At 41.0% G+C, this 16959-nt stretch overlaps 1 protein-coding gene across 7 annotated transcripts in view; it reads left to right on the plus strand.

The window, feature by feature from the left end:
* CNOT4 (CCR4-NOT transcription complex subunit 4) overlaps positions 1 to 16959 on the plus strand; it is a 117342-nt gene that overhangs the window by 83517 nt on the left and 16866 nt on the right. For all 7 annotated transcript variants that reach the window (XM_044983111.1, XM_044983126.1, XM_044983140.1 and 4 more), the window contains one exon: positions 1194 to 1691. In XM_044983111.1, the coding sequence (XP_044839046.1) occupies positions 1194 to 1691 (498 nt within the window). The remainder of the gene's footprint in view (positions 1 to 1193; positions 1692 to 16959) is intronic.

Genomic DNA, 16959 nt, shown 5'->3' on the forward strand with positions numbered 1-16959 from the left:
CAAAGCCTAAACGTGGAATATCTACTTTCCTCATGCTTAGTGTCTCTTTAATTCTCATATTCGGGACAAAAGTGGAAGTTGAGATTCTAGTCTTCTGAGAATTGATGCACAGAGCAGTTTCCGTAATTTCTCCACTCTTCTCATAATGGTGTGTACTCCTCTAAGCAGTTGATTCCAGCTTCTCCCTCCCAACAGAGAGGGAGACCGTGCAAATGCTCATTTGTGAGACTGCCTTATAGAAGGGGACTTGCTGGCTCAGAATCTGTCTCCAGCATGTTGTCTGTTATACTTTCTCCAAAAACTGAATGACCGCTTCCAATGTTCAGAGACTATGAATTTAATATTTTTAAAACATATATAAACAGTAAGATAAACTAGATAAATAAAGTAAATGAAAATGCAAGGAAGAGTTTTTGGTAACTCGTGTCCACAACAGTGCTTCAAAGCACTTATCAAAATGTACAGTACAGCTATTTTTCTTCAACTTCCTTTGTCAAGGTGCATATTTTACTCATTCATGTAATTTGGTTTTGTTTATACTCTGCAAGATATTTCCCAGTGTTGCTCAGAAGTCATCAGTACTTGTTTTCAGAAGTACCAGAAGCCAAATCTTTTCCCCTCCTACAAAATTGTTACATATCTGCCCTGAAATACAACATTAGAACTGAAAGCAGACTATTGAATTTAACGGCACCTTTATTTAATAAGACTAAGGGATTTTTACTTTGTCACTCTGACTAATGCATTTTTCAGTGGAAAACTTTTACTAGTAAAAACTCAAACAATATTGTGTGCAAGCACTGGTTTAGTCATCCTATATTTCTGTTCTTTGCTCTTACTGAAGATATTTATTTGGTAAGGGCTTTCATTTTTTGCATGTCAGACCTGTTTCTGCTGTATCCTGCAGTGAAATCAGTCCTGTCTGTAATATCTCAAATCACCCCAAATTCCTAGTTAGTTTGTAGTGGGGTGAGATAGAAAGATAAGATGGGCTGTGAAAGTGGAAGCATTTGTTCAAATACCAAATGTTTTTGGGGCAATGTCATAAAAATGTATTGATATGAAAGGTGACTGGATGTTGACATTTAATAGTATTGGATCTGAAAACTGCAGAAATATATTTAAAAAAAAAAAAGACTAAAGAGGTGAGATTAGTTCAGATGTTAAATGTCATCCCTCTTCTCCTCCAACAGAAACCATCCCAGTATCCTCCTCTACAGACTGGCAAGCGGCATTTGGGTTTGGCTCCTCCAAACAGCAAGAGGATGACTTAGGGTTTGACCCCTTTGATATCACCCGCAAAGCCTTAGCAGACCTGATTGAGAAGGAACTGTCAGTCCAAGACCAGCCTTCCCTCTCACCCACATCTCTTCAGAACCCTTCCCTGCACACTACAACCGCCAAAGGGTCAGGGTCTGGATTCCTGCATCCTGCTGCACCCTCAAATGCCAACTCTCTCAGTAGCACCTTTCCAGTCTTGCCACAGAGGTTTCCGCAGTTTCAACAGCACCGAGCAGTTTACAACTCCTTCAGTTTTCCAGGCCAAGCAGCTCGCTATCCTTGGATGGCCTTCCCACGCAATAGCATCATGCACTTGAACCACACAGCAAATCCCACCTCAAATAGTAATTTCTTGGACTTGACTCTCCCGCCACAACACAGCACAGGTCTGGGAGGGATCCCTATATCAGGTAGGTGAACCAAGGCAGCCATGAACATATCACCTGATTCATGCCTTCAGCTTCTCTGAGCCAGGGTGGGAGGAGGGGGATAGCCAGCTACCAGTGCTAGATTGCTTCTGTGCTTGTCATCCTGGGATTCTTTTGGGGCAACATTGTTTTAAATGGGCCCTCTTTCATTTTTTTCAGAAGGTTTAATTGGATGTTTAGCCTTGTAACATTGAGCTTTATAAGGAAGGTGGAGTATCTTGTGCCCAATTATTTCATTTGAAAAGAGATTGGTATTTCAGTTCTTCAGTCTTGCCAAAGTCTGGCTTTCCATGAAAACTTAAAAGGAAGAGTAGGCCTTGGAATTCCAATCAGACTCCAGTATCAACATGCAGGTGCTAATCCAAGTTTTAAAAAGATATGCAAAAATTCTTTGCAAGCATTAAGGCATCAAGCCACCGGCCAGCTGTCTTGGCTAGATTGTTCCCTTCCACATGGAAGCAAAACAAACTGCATATTTAACAGTCCATGCTATTTATTTCTGCACTCCAAATGGTTTTAATGTTTTACATGCAATCTTCGATGTCCTAAGAGAAAACAGGCCAGTTCTGGACCATGGCTGGATTGGTGGGTTATAGCAACAACACGTTGTGACTAGAGGGCTAAATAGCCAGAACGTTGGTCTGGTTCACTTCTGGGATTTGGAGCTCATCCTGTATTCCCAAGCTGCCTTTAATAATTTGGCCTCAACAGGTGTTTTCCAGGAAAAATATAATTATATGGAATTTTGTATTCAAGATGACTAGCAATTTAAGGAAGAAAAAGTCTCCTAAGCCATTTGCAGTCATGAGTTGAGGAAAGCTGCTCTGAGACATTGCCACTTTTATTTTCTTTGAGCATTTTGGAGAAATATGATGCAACTTCCTAAGTGTAAGAACAGTAGGACAATGGAACAGACAGCCTAGGGAGGTTGTGGAAGCTCCTTCACTGGAGGTTTTCAAAAGGATGCTTGATAGCTGTCGGAGAAAAACCCATCTGTCTTGAATGGTTTAGACTAGTGGTTCTCAAACTTTTTTTTCCCCTGGACCCCTTGAAAATTGCTGAGGGTCTCTATGGGTCACTTAATGATCTTTCCAAATGTTGTTTGTACCATTAGCTAATTATTGTAAAGCGCGTTGGATAAAAGCACTATATAAAAAAAACTTAATTGTTTTTGTTCTACAAATAAAAGCACACACCTCATATTTTAATATCAGTAGTCTTACCTTTCTAATGCAATGGATGTGCCCCCTCTCCCCTGCCGCGGCAGACCCTGAATTGGGACTGGGAATGGGGAAGGGTCTCTCCCTTGCTGCTGCTGCAGCCCCTGTTGGGAAGGAGGAGGATCTCTCCCTCTCTTCACCGCTGCCGCAGCCCCGAGCTGGGGAAAGTAGTCTTTGGCCACCACAGCCCTGCATGTCCCAAATTCCCCCTATTCCCTCTTCTCACTCCACTGCGCACTCCCAACTACTCCGTATTCTCCCCTGCCCCCAAGGCCTCCACCTCACCTTACATGATCTTCTCCAGGGTCCAGGCACCTAATTATGGAGCCATGCAGGCGTGGCTCCACTAATTAGGTTGGTGACCCTTCATTCTCTTGTGTGCAGCCACCTGGGTGCCACACCTTAGAGGGAACTATCCATGGACCACCTGAAATGGAGCTCGTGGACGACTGCTGGTCCACAGACCACAGTCTGAGAATCTCTGGTTTAGACACAACAAATCCTGCACCTTGGCAGAGGGTTAGACTTGATGACCCTTGCAGTCCTTTCTGACCCTACGATTCTATTAATCTCATGATTAAGAAAATCTAAAGGCGAGTGACCTAGAAACTTTTTACTACATATTTTTGCTACTCAAGTGCAGAAGCTAATTTTGGCAGTTTCTTCCTTCTACTTTGTCCTCTGAATTCTTGCCAGAGCCCAATCATTTCCATGCTTTTTCCTAGGCTTCCCGAAGGTAAAACAAATATTTGTAGCCTGGAACAAACATTGGGAGTGTCCAGACTAGCCTTTACAACAAAGTTGGCTCCCTCCAGTTAAATGATGATTAACTCGAGGGTGGTGGTTGTTTGTGTTTTTTTGTTGTTGTTTTTTTAAACACACCCTTTAAGGTAAACAAGAGGGACCCTAGTTTTTTGCTACCTCATTAAGGTGTTTACACTTACAACCTAACAATGCGAAGAGATTTTCACTTTTCACTAAATTAGATCAAATTTATTTGCGCATTCAGACACTGAAAATTATTCTGAGCTCTGTGACTTGATATAGTTTATCCTGGATGAGTGGCTAAAGGTGCTAGTCCAAGGGACCAATGGTAGGGCTGAGGTTAGATATCTTGAGTCATTACGGTTAAAAAAAAGTTCTGTGGTGTTGCAAAAATAACGTCAGCTTTGCCATAAGGCTGTTGATTCTGGCAAAATGAATTTGCAAGGTCATTCTTAAAATCACATAATTTAATTGCCTTTTGGCCATGCTGTTTTCCCTTTTTGTGCTGCACAGGACTTGGATATCCTTCTTGGTATTGCTCTGGAGGAAAGGGCTCCATGGACTTTTGTGCCCATGATTAGTATATAGCCTGTCACTTACACTTTTCACTGCCTGTTTTTAAAGGACAAATAATATCCTTAAACACCAATATTTTCTCTCAGTATGTAACCATTAGAACCAATTCATCTTCCAAAAATATTTGCAAGTAAAGAAAACACAAAATCGACAGAGATGTCAACAGATGTTTAAAGTTCCGTCATGCTAGCTTTGAACTCTTGTTAAGAAAGTGCTGAAGGTTACCTAGTTCAGTCTGGCAAGTCCACTAGCTCACCAACCCACATCCATAGTGGTTTTGATAAACTCCTTCAGAGGGGAATGTCCTCTGCATGGATGCACTGGCTAGTCAGTTTTTCTCTGATCCAAAATTAACAAAAGTACAAGAAGGTCAGATCTTTCTGTTGGATTATGCATTTTTATTGTATGGATTTGTTCTGTTTGCATGGAACATCACAAATGGGTCCTGTTCAATGACTGGGGGCTCCTAGGAATTACTGAAATATAAAATAATTATTCCTGGAAGATAGGAAGTACACTGACATTTCTGCCTACATTTTCGCGTGGCATATTGATCTATTAGAACACATCTTTTATTTCCCACCGCTCACTGATAGAGAGTTCTCATTTCAGATAGGTCTTTGATCTGCAGAGCTTTCTACAAAATTACTCTTTCCTTTTTCATGTGATAACTTCCCATCCTTGGGCTTCTCTAGACACATAGCTAAAATGGTACGACCCCTTAGTGTGGTTGTAGTTTTACATTCCATATGGGAAGAAAGTGATCCTGGTATAAGGCACCTTTATATGGATAATTGCATCCATACTGGGCGATGGTACTAGTATAACTAGATTGTTAAGGCTATGATTTTACCAGATAGTTATACCAATACTAAAATCTGTGTAGACTAGGTTTTTAAGGCTGTATTTACACTAAGGGGCTGTAACTGTCATCAGTGGTAGTACTTCTGTAGACAGGGCTCCAACAGCATCCAGCATTTTACTGACATGGTGATAAAAATACTAAAAGCTGCTGGTGTCTTGTCTACACTAGGGCTTACCAGCAAGCTGAACACTTCCATGGATCAGGGATCAGAAATAAATGCTTTCAGGATGCGTACAACTTACAAACAATAATCCTGGACTAGTGTTTAGAAAGAGAGGACATCTGATCCTTCCAAGCATCATCTCGTTAACTTGCCTTTCCACTCACCCAGCCATTTTCAACTTTTTTTAATTAATATCTATATAAAATCAAACCTGATTAAAAGAGCCTCACAAAACTTTGATTTGAAATCAGCATACTGTTTGCTAGACTCTTCAGTCCCATGATTCACTAATTTTACTACAGAATGTTGGAGGATGTTTAGCCAATTAAATTGCTGAACTTTTTAGTGCTATAATTTTGATGAAGAAGTTACTTAGTGCCATAGAGTATGGCTCTTTCAAATGTTCTGTTTTAACCATTACAGTTCCTTTTTTAAGGTTACAAAGGGAGAGCACATTTTAAAATTAATATCCATTTACATTGGTATTCATTAGTTTTATTTTTCAGTGTTAACTTTAGGACACCATATACATTTTATCTCTTATTTAGTCCAGAACAGAATTATTTTCTTTACTTTGCAATCCTATAACCCCAAAACAGCTGTTTATGATGCCCAATCATATAAATGGAAGGACACTCAGGGCAGGGCACCATCTAAATGTATATAGGATCCATATTAAGAAAAAAAATCAAATGTGCATTTGACTTTATGCTTGTTCTGATGTGATTCATGAGGGAAATATGTGTGATTGGAAGATCAGATATGATGAGATGCCATATGACTCAAATGGTGGGAGAAGGCAGAGCGATAAACCTTCCAGATGTGGAGTGTTACATTAAAAAAGGAACACCAAATAAGGATATGAGATAGATATAAATTCGTTTGCCCTCTTTGCCCACTTGTCTTTTCTAGTCTCTCACTCCCACTGACCACTCTGTTTGAATGTTATCTAATGCCTCGCTCAATTTAATATTTCCACCTTTTTTTCATCCTTTTCTTGGCCAAGTGCAAAGGATTTCCATCCACCTTTAATGTAACTGGCCAAACTTGCAGCACTGTCAGACACTTTATTCACCTTCTGTCACCCTTCTGACATAGTACTTAAAGGAAAACTACCTGTTTACTTGGCACTCTTCTTTGTCATTTGGTCTTGTCTCAGCAGCATTGCTTGCAACATTTCTACCATTATCAACAATTCCTTTTCCTTCTGCTGCTACCTTCCCAATACCCTAAAATCTGCTGCTACTCACCCTTTCGTAAGCCTTTCTCTGACCATGACCTACACACTAATCACCAAAACTGAGCAGTGATTTTAGGTACCCAACTTCAGACACCTTAAAGGAGTCTCCATTTTCAGAAAGTGAACACTTGTTATCAGATGCCAAGCTGGTACCCAAGACCACAATTCAGTTTTGAAAATCTTGGCTGATTTAGTCTTTAACCCCTTCTTTCTTAGCAAAATGATTGCGTTGCTGTCAATGTTCAAACCACGTTTTGCACACTAGTCTCAACTATTTGTAATTCAGGTTTCACTATGACAATTGCCGAGTAGCATCTGTGTATTCAGTCTTCAGCAGCAAAAGTTTGTCTTGACCTCTGTGTAAATCTTGGCACTCACTGATTGACTTTGTCCTCCTGAATAGTCTCTGTAACTGTTCAGGTGTCAGGTTTCTTTTCATTGTGGTCCTTCCCCCTCTAGCACTGCTTTCTCTGGTGATTCCTCCTATTGAAACTCAAGAGTTCAGTTCTAAGCCCTTTACTCTGCTACGTCTGTCACTTCTATTTTTAACTGCTACTTTTTCCTGTTATCCTGATAAATGTTTCAATGGATTCAGCACAATACATAGTAGAGGGTAAATCCACTTATAACCAGTTTTCTGTGATTTCTTTAGTCTTATCTATCCCACAGTGTTAGCCGTATGAACTCCATTGAATCAGTCTTATACTATACAGGAACAACTATGAACTATCCTTTAAATCAATGGTTTTCAAACTGTGGGTCGCGGAATGTAAGGCACTGGGTCGCAGTGACTCTTGTCAGCGCCACCAACTGGGCCATTAAAAGTCCCGTTGGCGGTGCTGCCCGGCTACGGCAGGCTAGTCCCTACCTGTTCTGACACTCACGCTGTGCCCTGGAAGCGGCCAGCAGCAGGTCCAGCTCCTAGGCGGGGGGAGGGGGGTGGCAATGGGAGCTGGGAGGCAGGGCTGCTGAGAGCGGGTTCGGGCCCCAGTGAAAATTTTTTTGGGGGGCCCCCAGCAAGGGCAGACTGGTTAAACAGGGCTGAGGAAGCCGGGCCCCATTCCAGGCCCCGGTAATTTGTACCGGCTTCCCCCCCCCCCAATCGAACCTGCTGGGAGGTGTGTGGGGGGGGTGCCTGCGGGCAAGAGCCACACAGAGCCACTTGCGTGCCTCCGCCTAGGAGCCAGGCCTGCTGTTGGCTGCTTCCGGAGTGCAGCGCCGTCCGCGGTGCTAGGACAGGCGGGAAGCCTGCCTCTGCACCCTGGCTGCACCACTGACCAGAAGCTGCCGGAGATAAGCCTGCTCCCCAATCCCCTGCCCCAGCCCTGAGCCTCCCTCAAACCCAGAGCCCCTTCCTGAACCCCAAACCCCTCATTCCTGCCCCCAGCCCAGAGCCTGCACTCCCAGCCCCACCCCACAGACCTCACCCCAACCCTCTTCCCCAGCCCTGAGCCCTGCCCACACCCCAAACCCCTCATCCCCAGCTCTGCTGGGTTGCAGGCATCCACTGGCTCGCCAGAAAAAAGTTTGAAAACCACTGCTTTAAATTACCACTCTTAACTGATTGTCAAGTCTCTGCTTACTTCAGCCATGTTCACTTATGGATTAATCTTTCACCTAAATATCGGTCAAGGGTTTGTGGGACAAATTTCAAACTCTATTCTGCCTTCTGATCTCCCATTTTGCCTTCAGTTCCCATAACCATGGCCCTCTCCTTGACTCTGATCTTCTGATATATGCTTTGTCTGCAAACTTGCCTATTGTCACTTCTGCAATATTGCCTCTGTGTACCCCCCCATCTTGATGCCACCTCTGCAGAGATCTTTATCTTGCTTTGAATACTGTAACCCCTTTAAGAGTTTCTGCAGTTCCTGTTCGTTCCAACATGTGCAAAATGTTGCTTCCCACAAATGCATATACCCAGGCTCCCTACTAATTTCAGGGACCAGTCTGACGTTGCCTTGTTTTTAAAAACCAACCATAGACATGTTTCATTCTGCCTCTTGAATCTTATCTCTTTGGTCTCCATCTACTCCCTCAACTCATTTACTAAGTAAGAAGATATTGAGAGAGAAAGTCGTGTGTGTTCAAGAACTTTCTACACATCTTCTCCCATCTGGAGCACTCATTGTTTCTCAACCTTTTTTTTAAATCTCATTTGTGCTCTTACTTTTTGATAATTTTGTAATTGTATTTAACCCTGAGGTGTTTCAGTTACAGTTGTGTGAAAGATGCTATTCCTAATAAACCTCACTGTATAAATATCAGTGCACTAGTCTATAGCAATGGTTCTCAACCTTTTTTCATTTGCGGACCCCTAAAAAACTTGCAATGGAGATATGGACTTCTTTGGAAATTTCGGATGGACATGCCAGACCCCTTTGGAAATCTATTGTTGGTGTATATATAGTTGAATTCTGTTTTGTCACTTTTCAGTCTGTCTTTTGTGGACCCCTTAGATATAGTCCGCAGACTGAGAATTACTGATTTTATACGACATTGTTTTGGGCATTTGCAAGTTTTAATAAACTTTCAACCTGAACTGTCCTAACCTGATGAACTAATTCATACACTAGCACTAATAGTAACATTGAGGTTCCAGATTTTCAAAATGTTTTGAACGTTCCTAACTTACAAAATTAGTAACATTTTAAAATGTTTCAAGAACTCTTGGAGCCAAGTTTTTTCTCCCTTAACTGTAACAAATTCAGATGGACTACGAATGTCAATAACACAGCTAGGATGGAAATAAATATTTTACTGGTGAAAATAGACTTCTCAGAGAACTGAGTAAGAGTGACTTCCTCCTGTAAGCTGTTGATTGTGACCAAAGATGATATTTGGTGGCTTTTTGTTTCACTTTGTAGTGGATAGGTGGTTCATGCCCTTCTTGGTAGTTGCACTAGAGGAGCAGCAAGGTATTCCATTAAAATAGATTGTATTCAGTTTCCATCCCTCGTGGTGGGGAAAGTTAGCACTTGTTTTGTGGGGTAAAAAATACTTCTGTCCTCATGGCTGTAAATTCTTCATGTTTCAGTGCTAAACTTTGTTTTGCTTTTTGAAAAAGGGATGAATTGAAAGCTAAAAGATGTCTAACCAGAAATCAGCGTATAGACAGAATGAGTTCCCAATTCTGGTTAGGGCCTCTGGATGCTATGGCTGTAGAAGTAGTAGACTTTCCCCTTATGCTAGATTTTTGACATGTTCCATTTCTTGAAAGCACTTATCCTTAGGATCTAGAGCTGCTGTTGCACATTTTTAAAACTCACAAAGTAAAATTCCAAAATGTACAACTTCCCTTGTAAGTCAATCTAAAAGAAACAGATGTTACGAGTAGAATAGTTAGCACACACTAAAATAGTTAAATAGATTTGACCTTGGATAGACTGAGAAGAGGTCAAAAGTTAAGGTCCTTCATTCAAAACTCCCTGCAACTGCTTCCCTTTTAAACCAGAGGATTATTAGTATGCACGTTTCAACAGGTTGAATGCAGCAATATTTTAGAGGAGGAAGATCTCTCATTACTGAGGGCCCTAAGTTATTATAAAGCTTTATTGGTCAAAACAAATATCCTAAATTTCAGTTAGAGCCTATCTGGCAACAAATGCAGATTGCCAAACTCTGATAGGCATTCAGCACAAGTGCACATTTCTGAATGAACGTGTTTCTGAGTAGAACATAGCTTTTTGCTATCTGCAATTGTTTTTAAAAAATGGAGTACCTTAATCTGGTAACTTAATTTGTAAGAATATAAAAATCTCAATGTGAAATTAGGCTGTCTGACTTGTTTCAGTATATGCAAATTTGATCCCTTTCCTCAGCATTGGAATCATGTGTTGGGAAAAAGATATTAAGCTGCATTTGAAGTTATTTGTAGGCAAAGGTATCTTTTTAAACATTTTTTTTTTTGCTTATGTAAGTGGGTCAACTATATCTGAAGATGACCTTCAAATAATCATACTGAATCTAGTTTCAGATGCCTTGTTTTCCTTTCAGTTTCCTTTTCTACTTCTCTCATCTGACCTGATCACAGAATAACTCTATAAAGGTACTTGCAAATATACATTAATGCTTAACCATCCTAACTTATTTGTTACAAAGACAGAAAAGTCAAGAATGGCTCCAGTCGTCCTCAGTGTGCACATGTGCACTGCACTAAATTTATTCTTAGCTCTGAGCATAGAATTATAAAATCCTAGGACCAAAAATCCCAATTTAAACTTGTCCTCTGCATTCTCCTTTTAGGGTCTGGAAGTCTTTTTCACTGATTTACAATAATCAAGTGAAGGTTGAGGTTCTACTTACAGGCTGCATCAGTCATTAGCATTAAACATACCCAGAATAGGTTCATTTTGGTCATCCCATGTGCATGGATGTTATGTACCACTCCCATTTTTAACCAATATGTGCTTTGTCTATATCCCAGATAAATATTTCCACTCATTTCAGTGTCATCATTGCTTCCCCTTCAGCTCATCATTGCAAGTATTGGCCCTTAGGCTAGTATACGGTGAGAATTGCCAGTATAGTATGTTATGTCCTTTCTGAATAAAATGAAAAATGCTCGGTTACTATCAGCCAGTAAACATTCTGTATATATAATGGCAACTAGGTGGAGGTCTCTACTGATGGATTTTTCAATTTTTTTAAAATATACTGAACTGATGTCCCTTTGCATGAACAGGGCATAGTGCAATGTGGCCCCAAACTGATTAAGGCTTCTAGCTGTTACAATATATAAATGTTTATTAAACATTTAAAAATTCAGCATCACAGATGCAGGTGTGGTCTGTGAAAACCAGTGGTATAAAGGCATGTATTGCTTTCAAATAACCTATATTCCTCCATATGTTTGTGCAGGCTGTTTTCTCACAGCTTAAATTAAGTGGCCTGCAGCTGTAATGGCACCAAATTTAGCTCTTTGTTTACATAACCTTGATTTGTGAGCTGAAGATTACAATCACTCTCCTGAAACTACAGGCAAAAATCTCTTCTCAAATCCACTCAGTAGAACTCCATTCTAGTCTTCTCTCCTTACATGCACAGCTCTCCCATTGAATATCTGACTCCAGATATGCCTTGTGGTCCTCTCGAGGTAGAGGGTGAGTACTCTTCCCTTGAAAATAAAATTGGTAGGTGGCTCCTTTTTAAGTCTTATCCAGTCACTAAAGGCCTAGTTAAAGATCATAACTCCAAAGAATCTTCCTCCCACATAAGATAAAAGTTAATGCTCACAGGAGCTGAGCTGAGTTCCAGCACTTCCTCAAAAGAAACTTTTAAATTTGTTTCCCGAAAACAATAACTGATGTGAAGGTTACATGAATGAAATAGATTAGAGGAAATAAAATGTGAAAGAGAGAAGAAATGGGAGGATCCATTAGAACCTATTCTGAAGTTCATTCTTGTTCCACATCTACAACTTGGGCTCTGTTGCTCAACCCAGAGCAACGATGCAGTGTTATGAAAATTCCCCTGCTTTCCCATCTGCCCCATGCTCTACTTAAAAGTGCATTAAAGGGGATTCTCTGCTTTCTGTTCCCCATTTTCTGCTCAGAACCGCAATGCAATGCATTCTGTGAGGGGTGTAGTTGTTATACACTGTTGTAAAGATGTGTGATCTCTTGCTACTCTTCTGTTGCCACCACAATGGAACTGCACCAGTGGTGAATTTAAACATCTGACTTTTGCCAATGCAGATGTATGCTAAGAGTTTCCATTTTATTATCATTGGTAAATGACACTTTAACTCCTATGAAAAAACAAGGAGACGCATTGGCTATGAGTAGACCCTACCAAATTCACCATTTTGGTCAATTTCATGGCCATAGGATTTTAAAAATCATAAATTTCATGATTTCAGCTGTTTAAATCTGAAATTTCCCAGTGCTGTAATTGTTGGGGTCCTGACCCAAAAAGGAACTGGGGGCGGGTTTGTGATGTTGTAGGGTGGTTGTGGTACTGCTACTCTTACTTCTGCACTGCTGCTGGTGACGGCAGCACTGCCTTCAGAGCTGGAGAACGGCAGCTGCTGGCCAGGAGCCCAACTCTGAAGGTAGAGCCACCGCCAGCAGCAGCGCAGAAGTAAGGATGGCGTAGTATGATATTGTCACCCTTACTTCTGCATTACTGCTGGTGGCGTGCTGCCTTCAAAGCTGGGCGCCCAGCAACAGCTGCTGCTCTCCAGCTCCCCACCTCTGAAGGCAGCGCAGAATTAAAGGTGGCAATACCACGACCCCTCTAAAATAACCTTGTGACTGCCCCCCTGCAACTCCCCTTTGAGTAAGGACCCCAATTTGAGAAACACTGGTCTCCCCCGTGAAATGTATATAATATAGTGTGTAAGGACACAAAACACCAGATTTCATGGTTTGTGATGTGTTTTTCATGGCCATAATTTGATAGGGCCCTAGGTATGAGCCCTGGTCATTTAGGATTTCTAGACTTTTTTTTTTTTAAAGTTTTACCTGCTGATGTCAATGTAGGTTGTAGTCAAACTGAAATAAAATGGTAATGGTACTCGTGCAAGCTTTACCCACTTGGCTCTCAGAATAAGAACCTTCACAGTGGATTGTGTTGATCTTCAAAATAGGATCATGCATGTTGTCTTGACTCCCTCTTGGTGGGACTCGAATGCCATCCCAGGCTTCCCTATAGTGTGGCTTCCGAGGATCAGACTGGGAAAAATTATAAATGGTGGTACACTCCAAAGCTCCACTCCCAACCCAAGCTTTGCACCTTTGTGATAGCAAAGGGATGTTACTAAGACTATGGCTACACTTACGGTTTGCAGCGCTGGTCATCCAGCTGTGCAGGGCCAGCGCTGGTGTGTGGCCACACTTACAGCTACCAGCGCTGGTGTGTGGCCACATTTGCAGTATTTGCAGCGCTGTTGGGAGTGATGCATTATGGGCAGCTATCCCAGCGTTCAAGTGGCCACAACGTGCTTTTCAAAAGAGGGGGGTGGAGTGGGGTCTAGTGTGACAGGGAGCGGGGGGAAAGAGAGAGGGGATTTTTGGAGCCAACACTGTGTGTTTAGCTTCCTGCATTGAAAAATCAGAACATGTTTCTGACCCCTTAGTCTTAACTCTTAATTGCAAACAGCCTGCCTCCAACACGGACTCCCCGCGGTGTACTGTGACAGGGAGCGGGGAAGAGAGAGATTGGAAAAATCACAAAATGTTTGCATCTGAAGAAGTGGGTATTCACCCACGAAAGCTCATGCTGCAAAACGTCTGTTAGTCTATAAGGTGCCACAGGATTCTTTGCTGCTTCTACAGAACCAGACTAACACGGCTACCCCTCTGATACTTGACAAAATGTTTGCGAACCCTGCATCCAACGCTGTTTCCCCTGCCTCTCATTTGATCGTTCACAGCCAGGTACAGATAGCTCCTGTTTGCTGTGATCAGTGTTTGTTTTTTTAGATAAGCAGTTCAACGGAGCTCCTCCGTTCTGTTTCATTCACTCTCCCTGCCTGCCTCTCATTTGATTGTTTACAGCCAGGTACAGATGATCACAGCAAACAGGAGCTCTGTTTGTTCGGAGCTCCGATCGGAGCTCGTTCACAACAAAACAAAGAGAGGCTGCATAACAAAACAAAGAGTAATTTATAAAAGCATTCTGGGATACACCTTATACCCTGGAGGCCAATCACAGCGCTGGTGTGTGGCCACACTTGATGACCAGCGCTGCAGCACCAGCGCTGGAATCCTTATTCCCCATGCCGAGTGAGGTGTACGGCCAGCGCTGCAGCCAGGGAGTTGCAGCGCTGGAAGTGCCCTGCAGGTGTGGCCACTTACTAATTGCAGCGCTGGTGGAGGCTTTCCAGCGCTACAAATCGCCAGTGTAGCCATACCCTCTCAGTACATTGCACAGATCTTCATATGATCACTTCTCTTCTTTCTTGCATGCTGTGATCAATAGTAAATTTGTAATACTTCATATAGATAATCAGAAATGGAAATTACCTGTGGTATTGTTTCAAGTTGCCTCGAGACCTAAGCAGACATTACTGTATCAATTTAGATTTTGTTGATATTTTGAAGGTTATCTTTGCAACCATAATGATTGCTATTTTTAAATAAAAGCTTAAATTCTGAAGGACAACATGGTAGCCACAAAGAAAAAGTGTTGGCTTGTTGGGCTGCTTGTCTGTCATTAGGCTTTTAACTAGGGCTGTCGATTAATCGCAGTTAACTCACATGATTAACTCAGAAAATAATTGTGATTAATTGCACTGTTAAACAATAGAATACCAATGGAAGTTAATTAAATATTTTGGATGTTTTTCTACACTTTCAAATATATTGATTTCAATTACAACACAGAATACAAAGTGTACAGTGCTCACTTTGTATTTTTATTACAAATATTTGCACTGTAAAAATTATAAAAAATATTTTTCATCTCATCTCATATGAGTACCGTAGGGCAATCTCTTTGAAAGCGCAACTTACAAATGTAGGTTTTTTTCTTTGTTACGTAACTGCACTCAAAAACAAAACAGTGTAAAACTTTAGAACCTACAAATCCACTCAGTCCTACTTTTTGTTCAGCCAATCAATCACTAAGAGAAACAAGCTTGTTTACATTTATGGGATATATTGATGCCTGCTTCTTATTTATGATGTCTTCTGAAAGTGAGAACAGATGTTCGCATGGCACTTTTGTAGCCGGCATTGCAAGGTATTTATGTGCCAGATATGATAAACATTTGTATGCCCCTTCATGCTTTGGCCACTATGCCAGAGGACACGGTTGCATGCTGATGACGTGTTTTTAAAAAAAAAGTGTCAATTAAATTTGTGACTGAACTCCTTGGGGGGAGAATTGTATGTCTCTTGTTCTGTGTTTTACCCGCGTTCTGCCATATATTTCATGTTATAGCAGTCTCGGAGGATGATGTAGCATGTTGTTCATTTTAAGAACACTTTCACTGCAGATTTCAGAAAACACAAAGAAAGTACCAATGTGAGATTTCTAAAGATAGCTACAGCACTCAACCCAAGGTTTAACAATCTGAAGTGCCTTCCAGAATCTGAGAGAGGCAGGGGAGAGGCAGAATCTGAGAGAGGCAGCATGCTCTCAGAAGTCTTAAAAGAGCAACACTCTGATGGGAAACTACAGAACCCGAACCACCAAAAATGAAAATCAGCCGCCTTCTGGTGGCATCTGACTCAAATGATGAAAATGAATATGCATCGGTGTGTACTGCTTTGGATCTTTATAGAGCAGAACCCATCATCAGCATGGACACATGTCCTCTGGAATGGTGGCCAAAGCATGAAGGGGCGCACGAATGTTTAGTGCGTCTGACACGTAAATGTCTTGTAACACCAGCTACACAGTGCGAGGCGAACGCCTGTTCCCACTTTCAGGTGACATTGTAAACAAGAAGCAGGCAGCATTATCTCCTGCAAATGTAAACAGACTTGTTTGAGTGATTGGCTGAAGTAGGACTGAGTGGACTTGTAGGTTCTAAAGTTGTACATTGTTTTATTTTTGAATGCAGTTATTTTTGTACATAATTTTACATTTGTAAGTTCAACTCCCATGATAGAGATTACACTACAGTACTTGTATTAAGTGAATTGAAAAATACTATTATTTTTACAGTGCAAATATAATAAATATAAGCTGAGTACGGTACACTTTGTATTCTGTGTTGTAATTGAAATCAGTATATTTGAAAATGTGGAAAACATAAAAATATTAATATAAATGGTGTTGTTTAACAGCACGATTAATTGATTAATTTTTTTAATCACTTGACAGCACTACTTTTAGCTTAATTTTTTGCTGTTTTTTGGAACACTCATAAAGGTATGACTTGCACCCCAATATATCTGAATTCATAGATGTGGGAGAAGTATAAACATATAGGAAGAAGCATGAGTTTTAAAAAAACGTAGTTCATGCAAATTGGTTGAAAGTACATGAACAAAAAATTGGTCCAAGGGGGTCTACCAAGTCTAGTTCATGGCTTCCTCTGCTCGATGTTCAAGTCCATAAGACCTTTGACTTTGAATCCATGTGGCAGAAAAAAATCTGGAAAATTGTTCTGCCACTTTTTAATCTCACGGAGTCCAATATGCGCCACAGCTAGCTATCTTTTTAACATGGAAATGTGGCCTGCAACAACAGGTTCCAGCACAGGATATCGCCTCTTGATATGAGCAGCCACTGGCTGTCTGCATTCTGTATGAGTAGTGTTCTACATTTTCAGTTTTTATTTGTAAATAATAATAATTCTGGGAATTTTTCAGTGTTTATTTTCTAAAGATTAAAACTGGAATGAAATTGGTTTAAAAAATGTGGAAAATCGTGGAAAAAAGAGAACTTTCATAATATACACACTTTATTACATTATAACTGAAATGTTTTTATGTACAAAGGTATCTTTTGTGTCTCAGAGCTAATAA

Source organism: Mauremys mutica, chromosome 1 (genome assembly GCF_020497125.1).
Source record: "Mauremys mutica isolate MM-2020 ecotype Southern chromosome 1, ASM2049712v1, whole genome shotgun sequence".
Taxonomy (NCBI): domain Eukaryota; kingdom Metazoa; phylum Chordata; order Testudines; family Geoemydidae; genus Mauremys; species Mauremys mutica.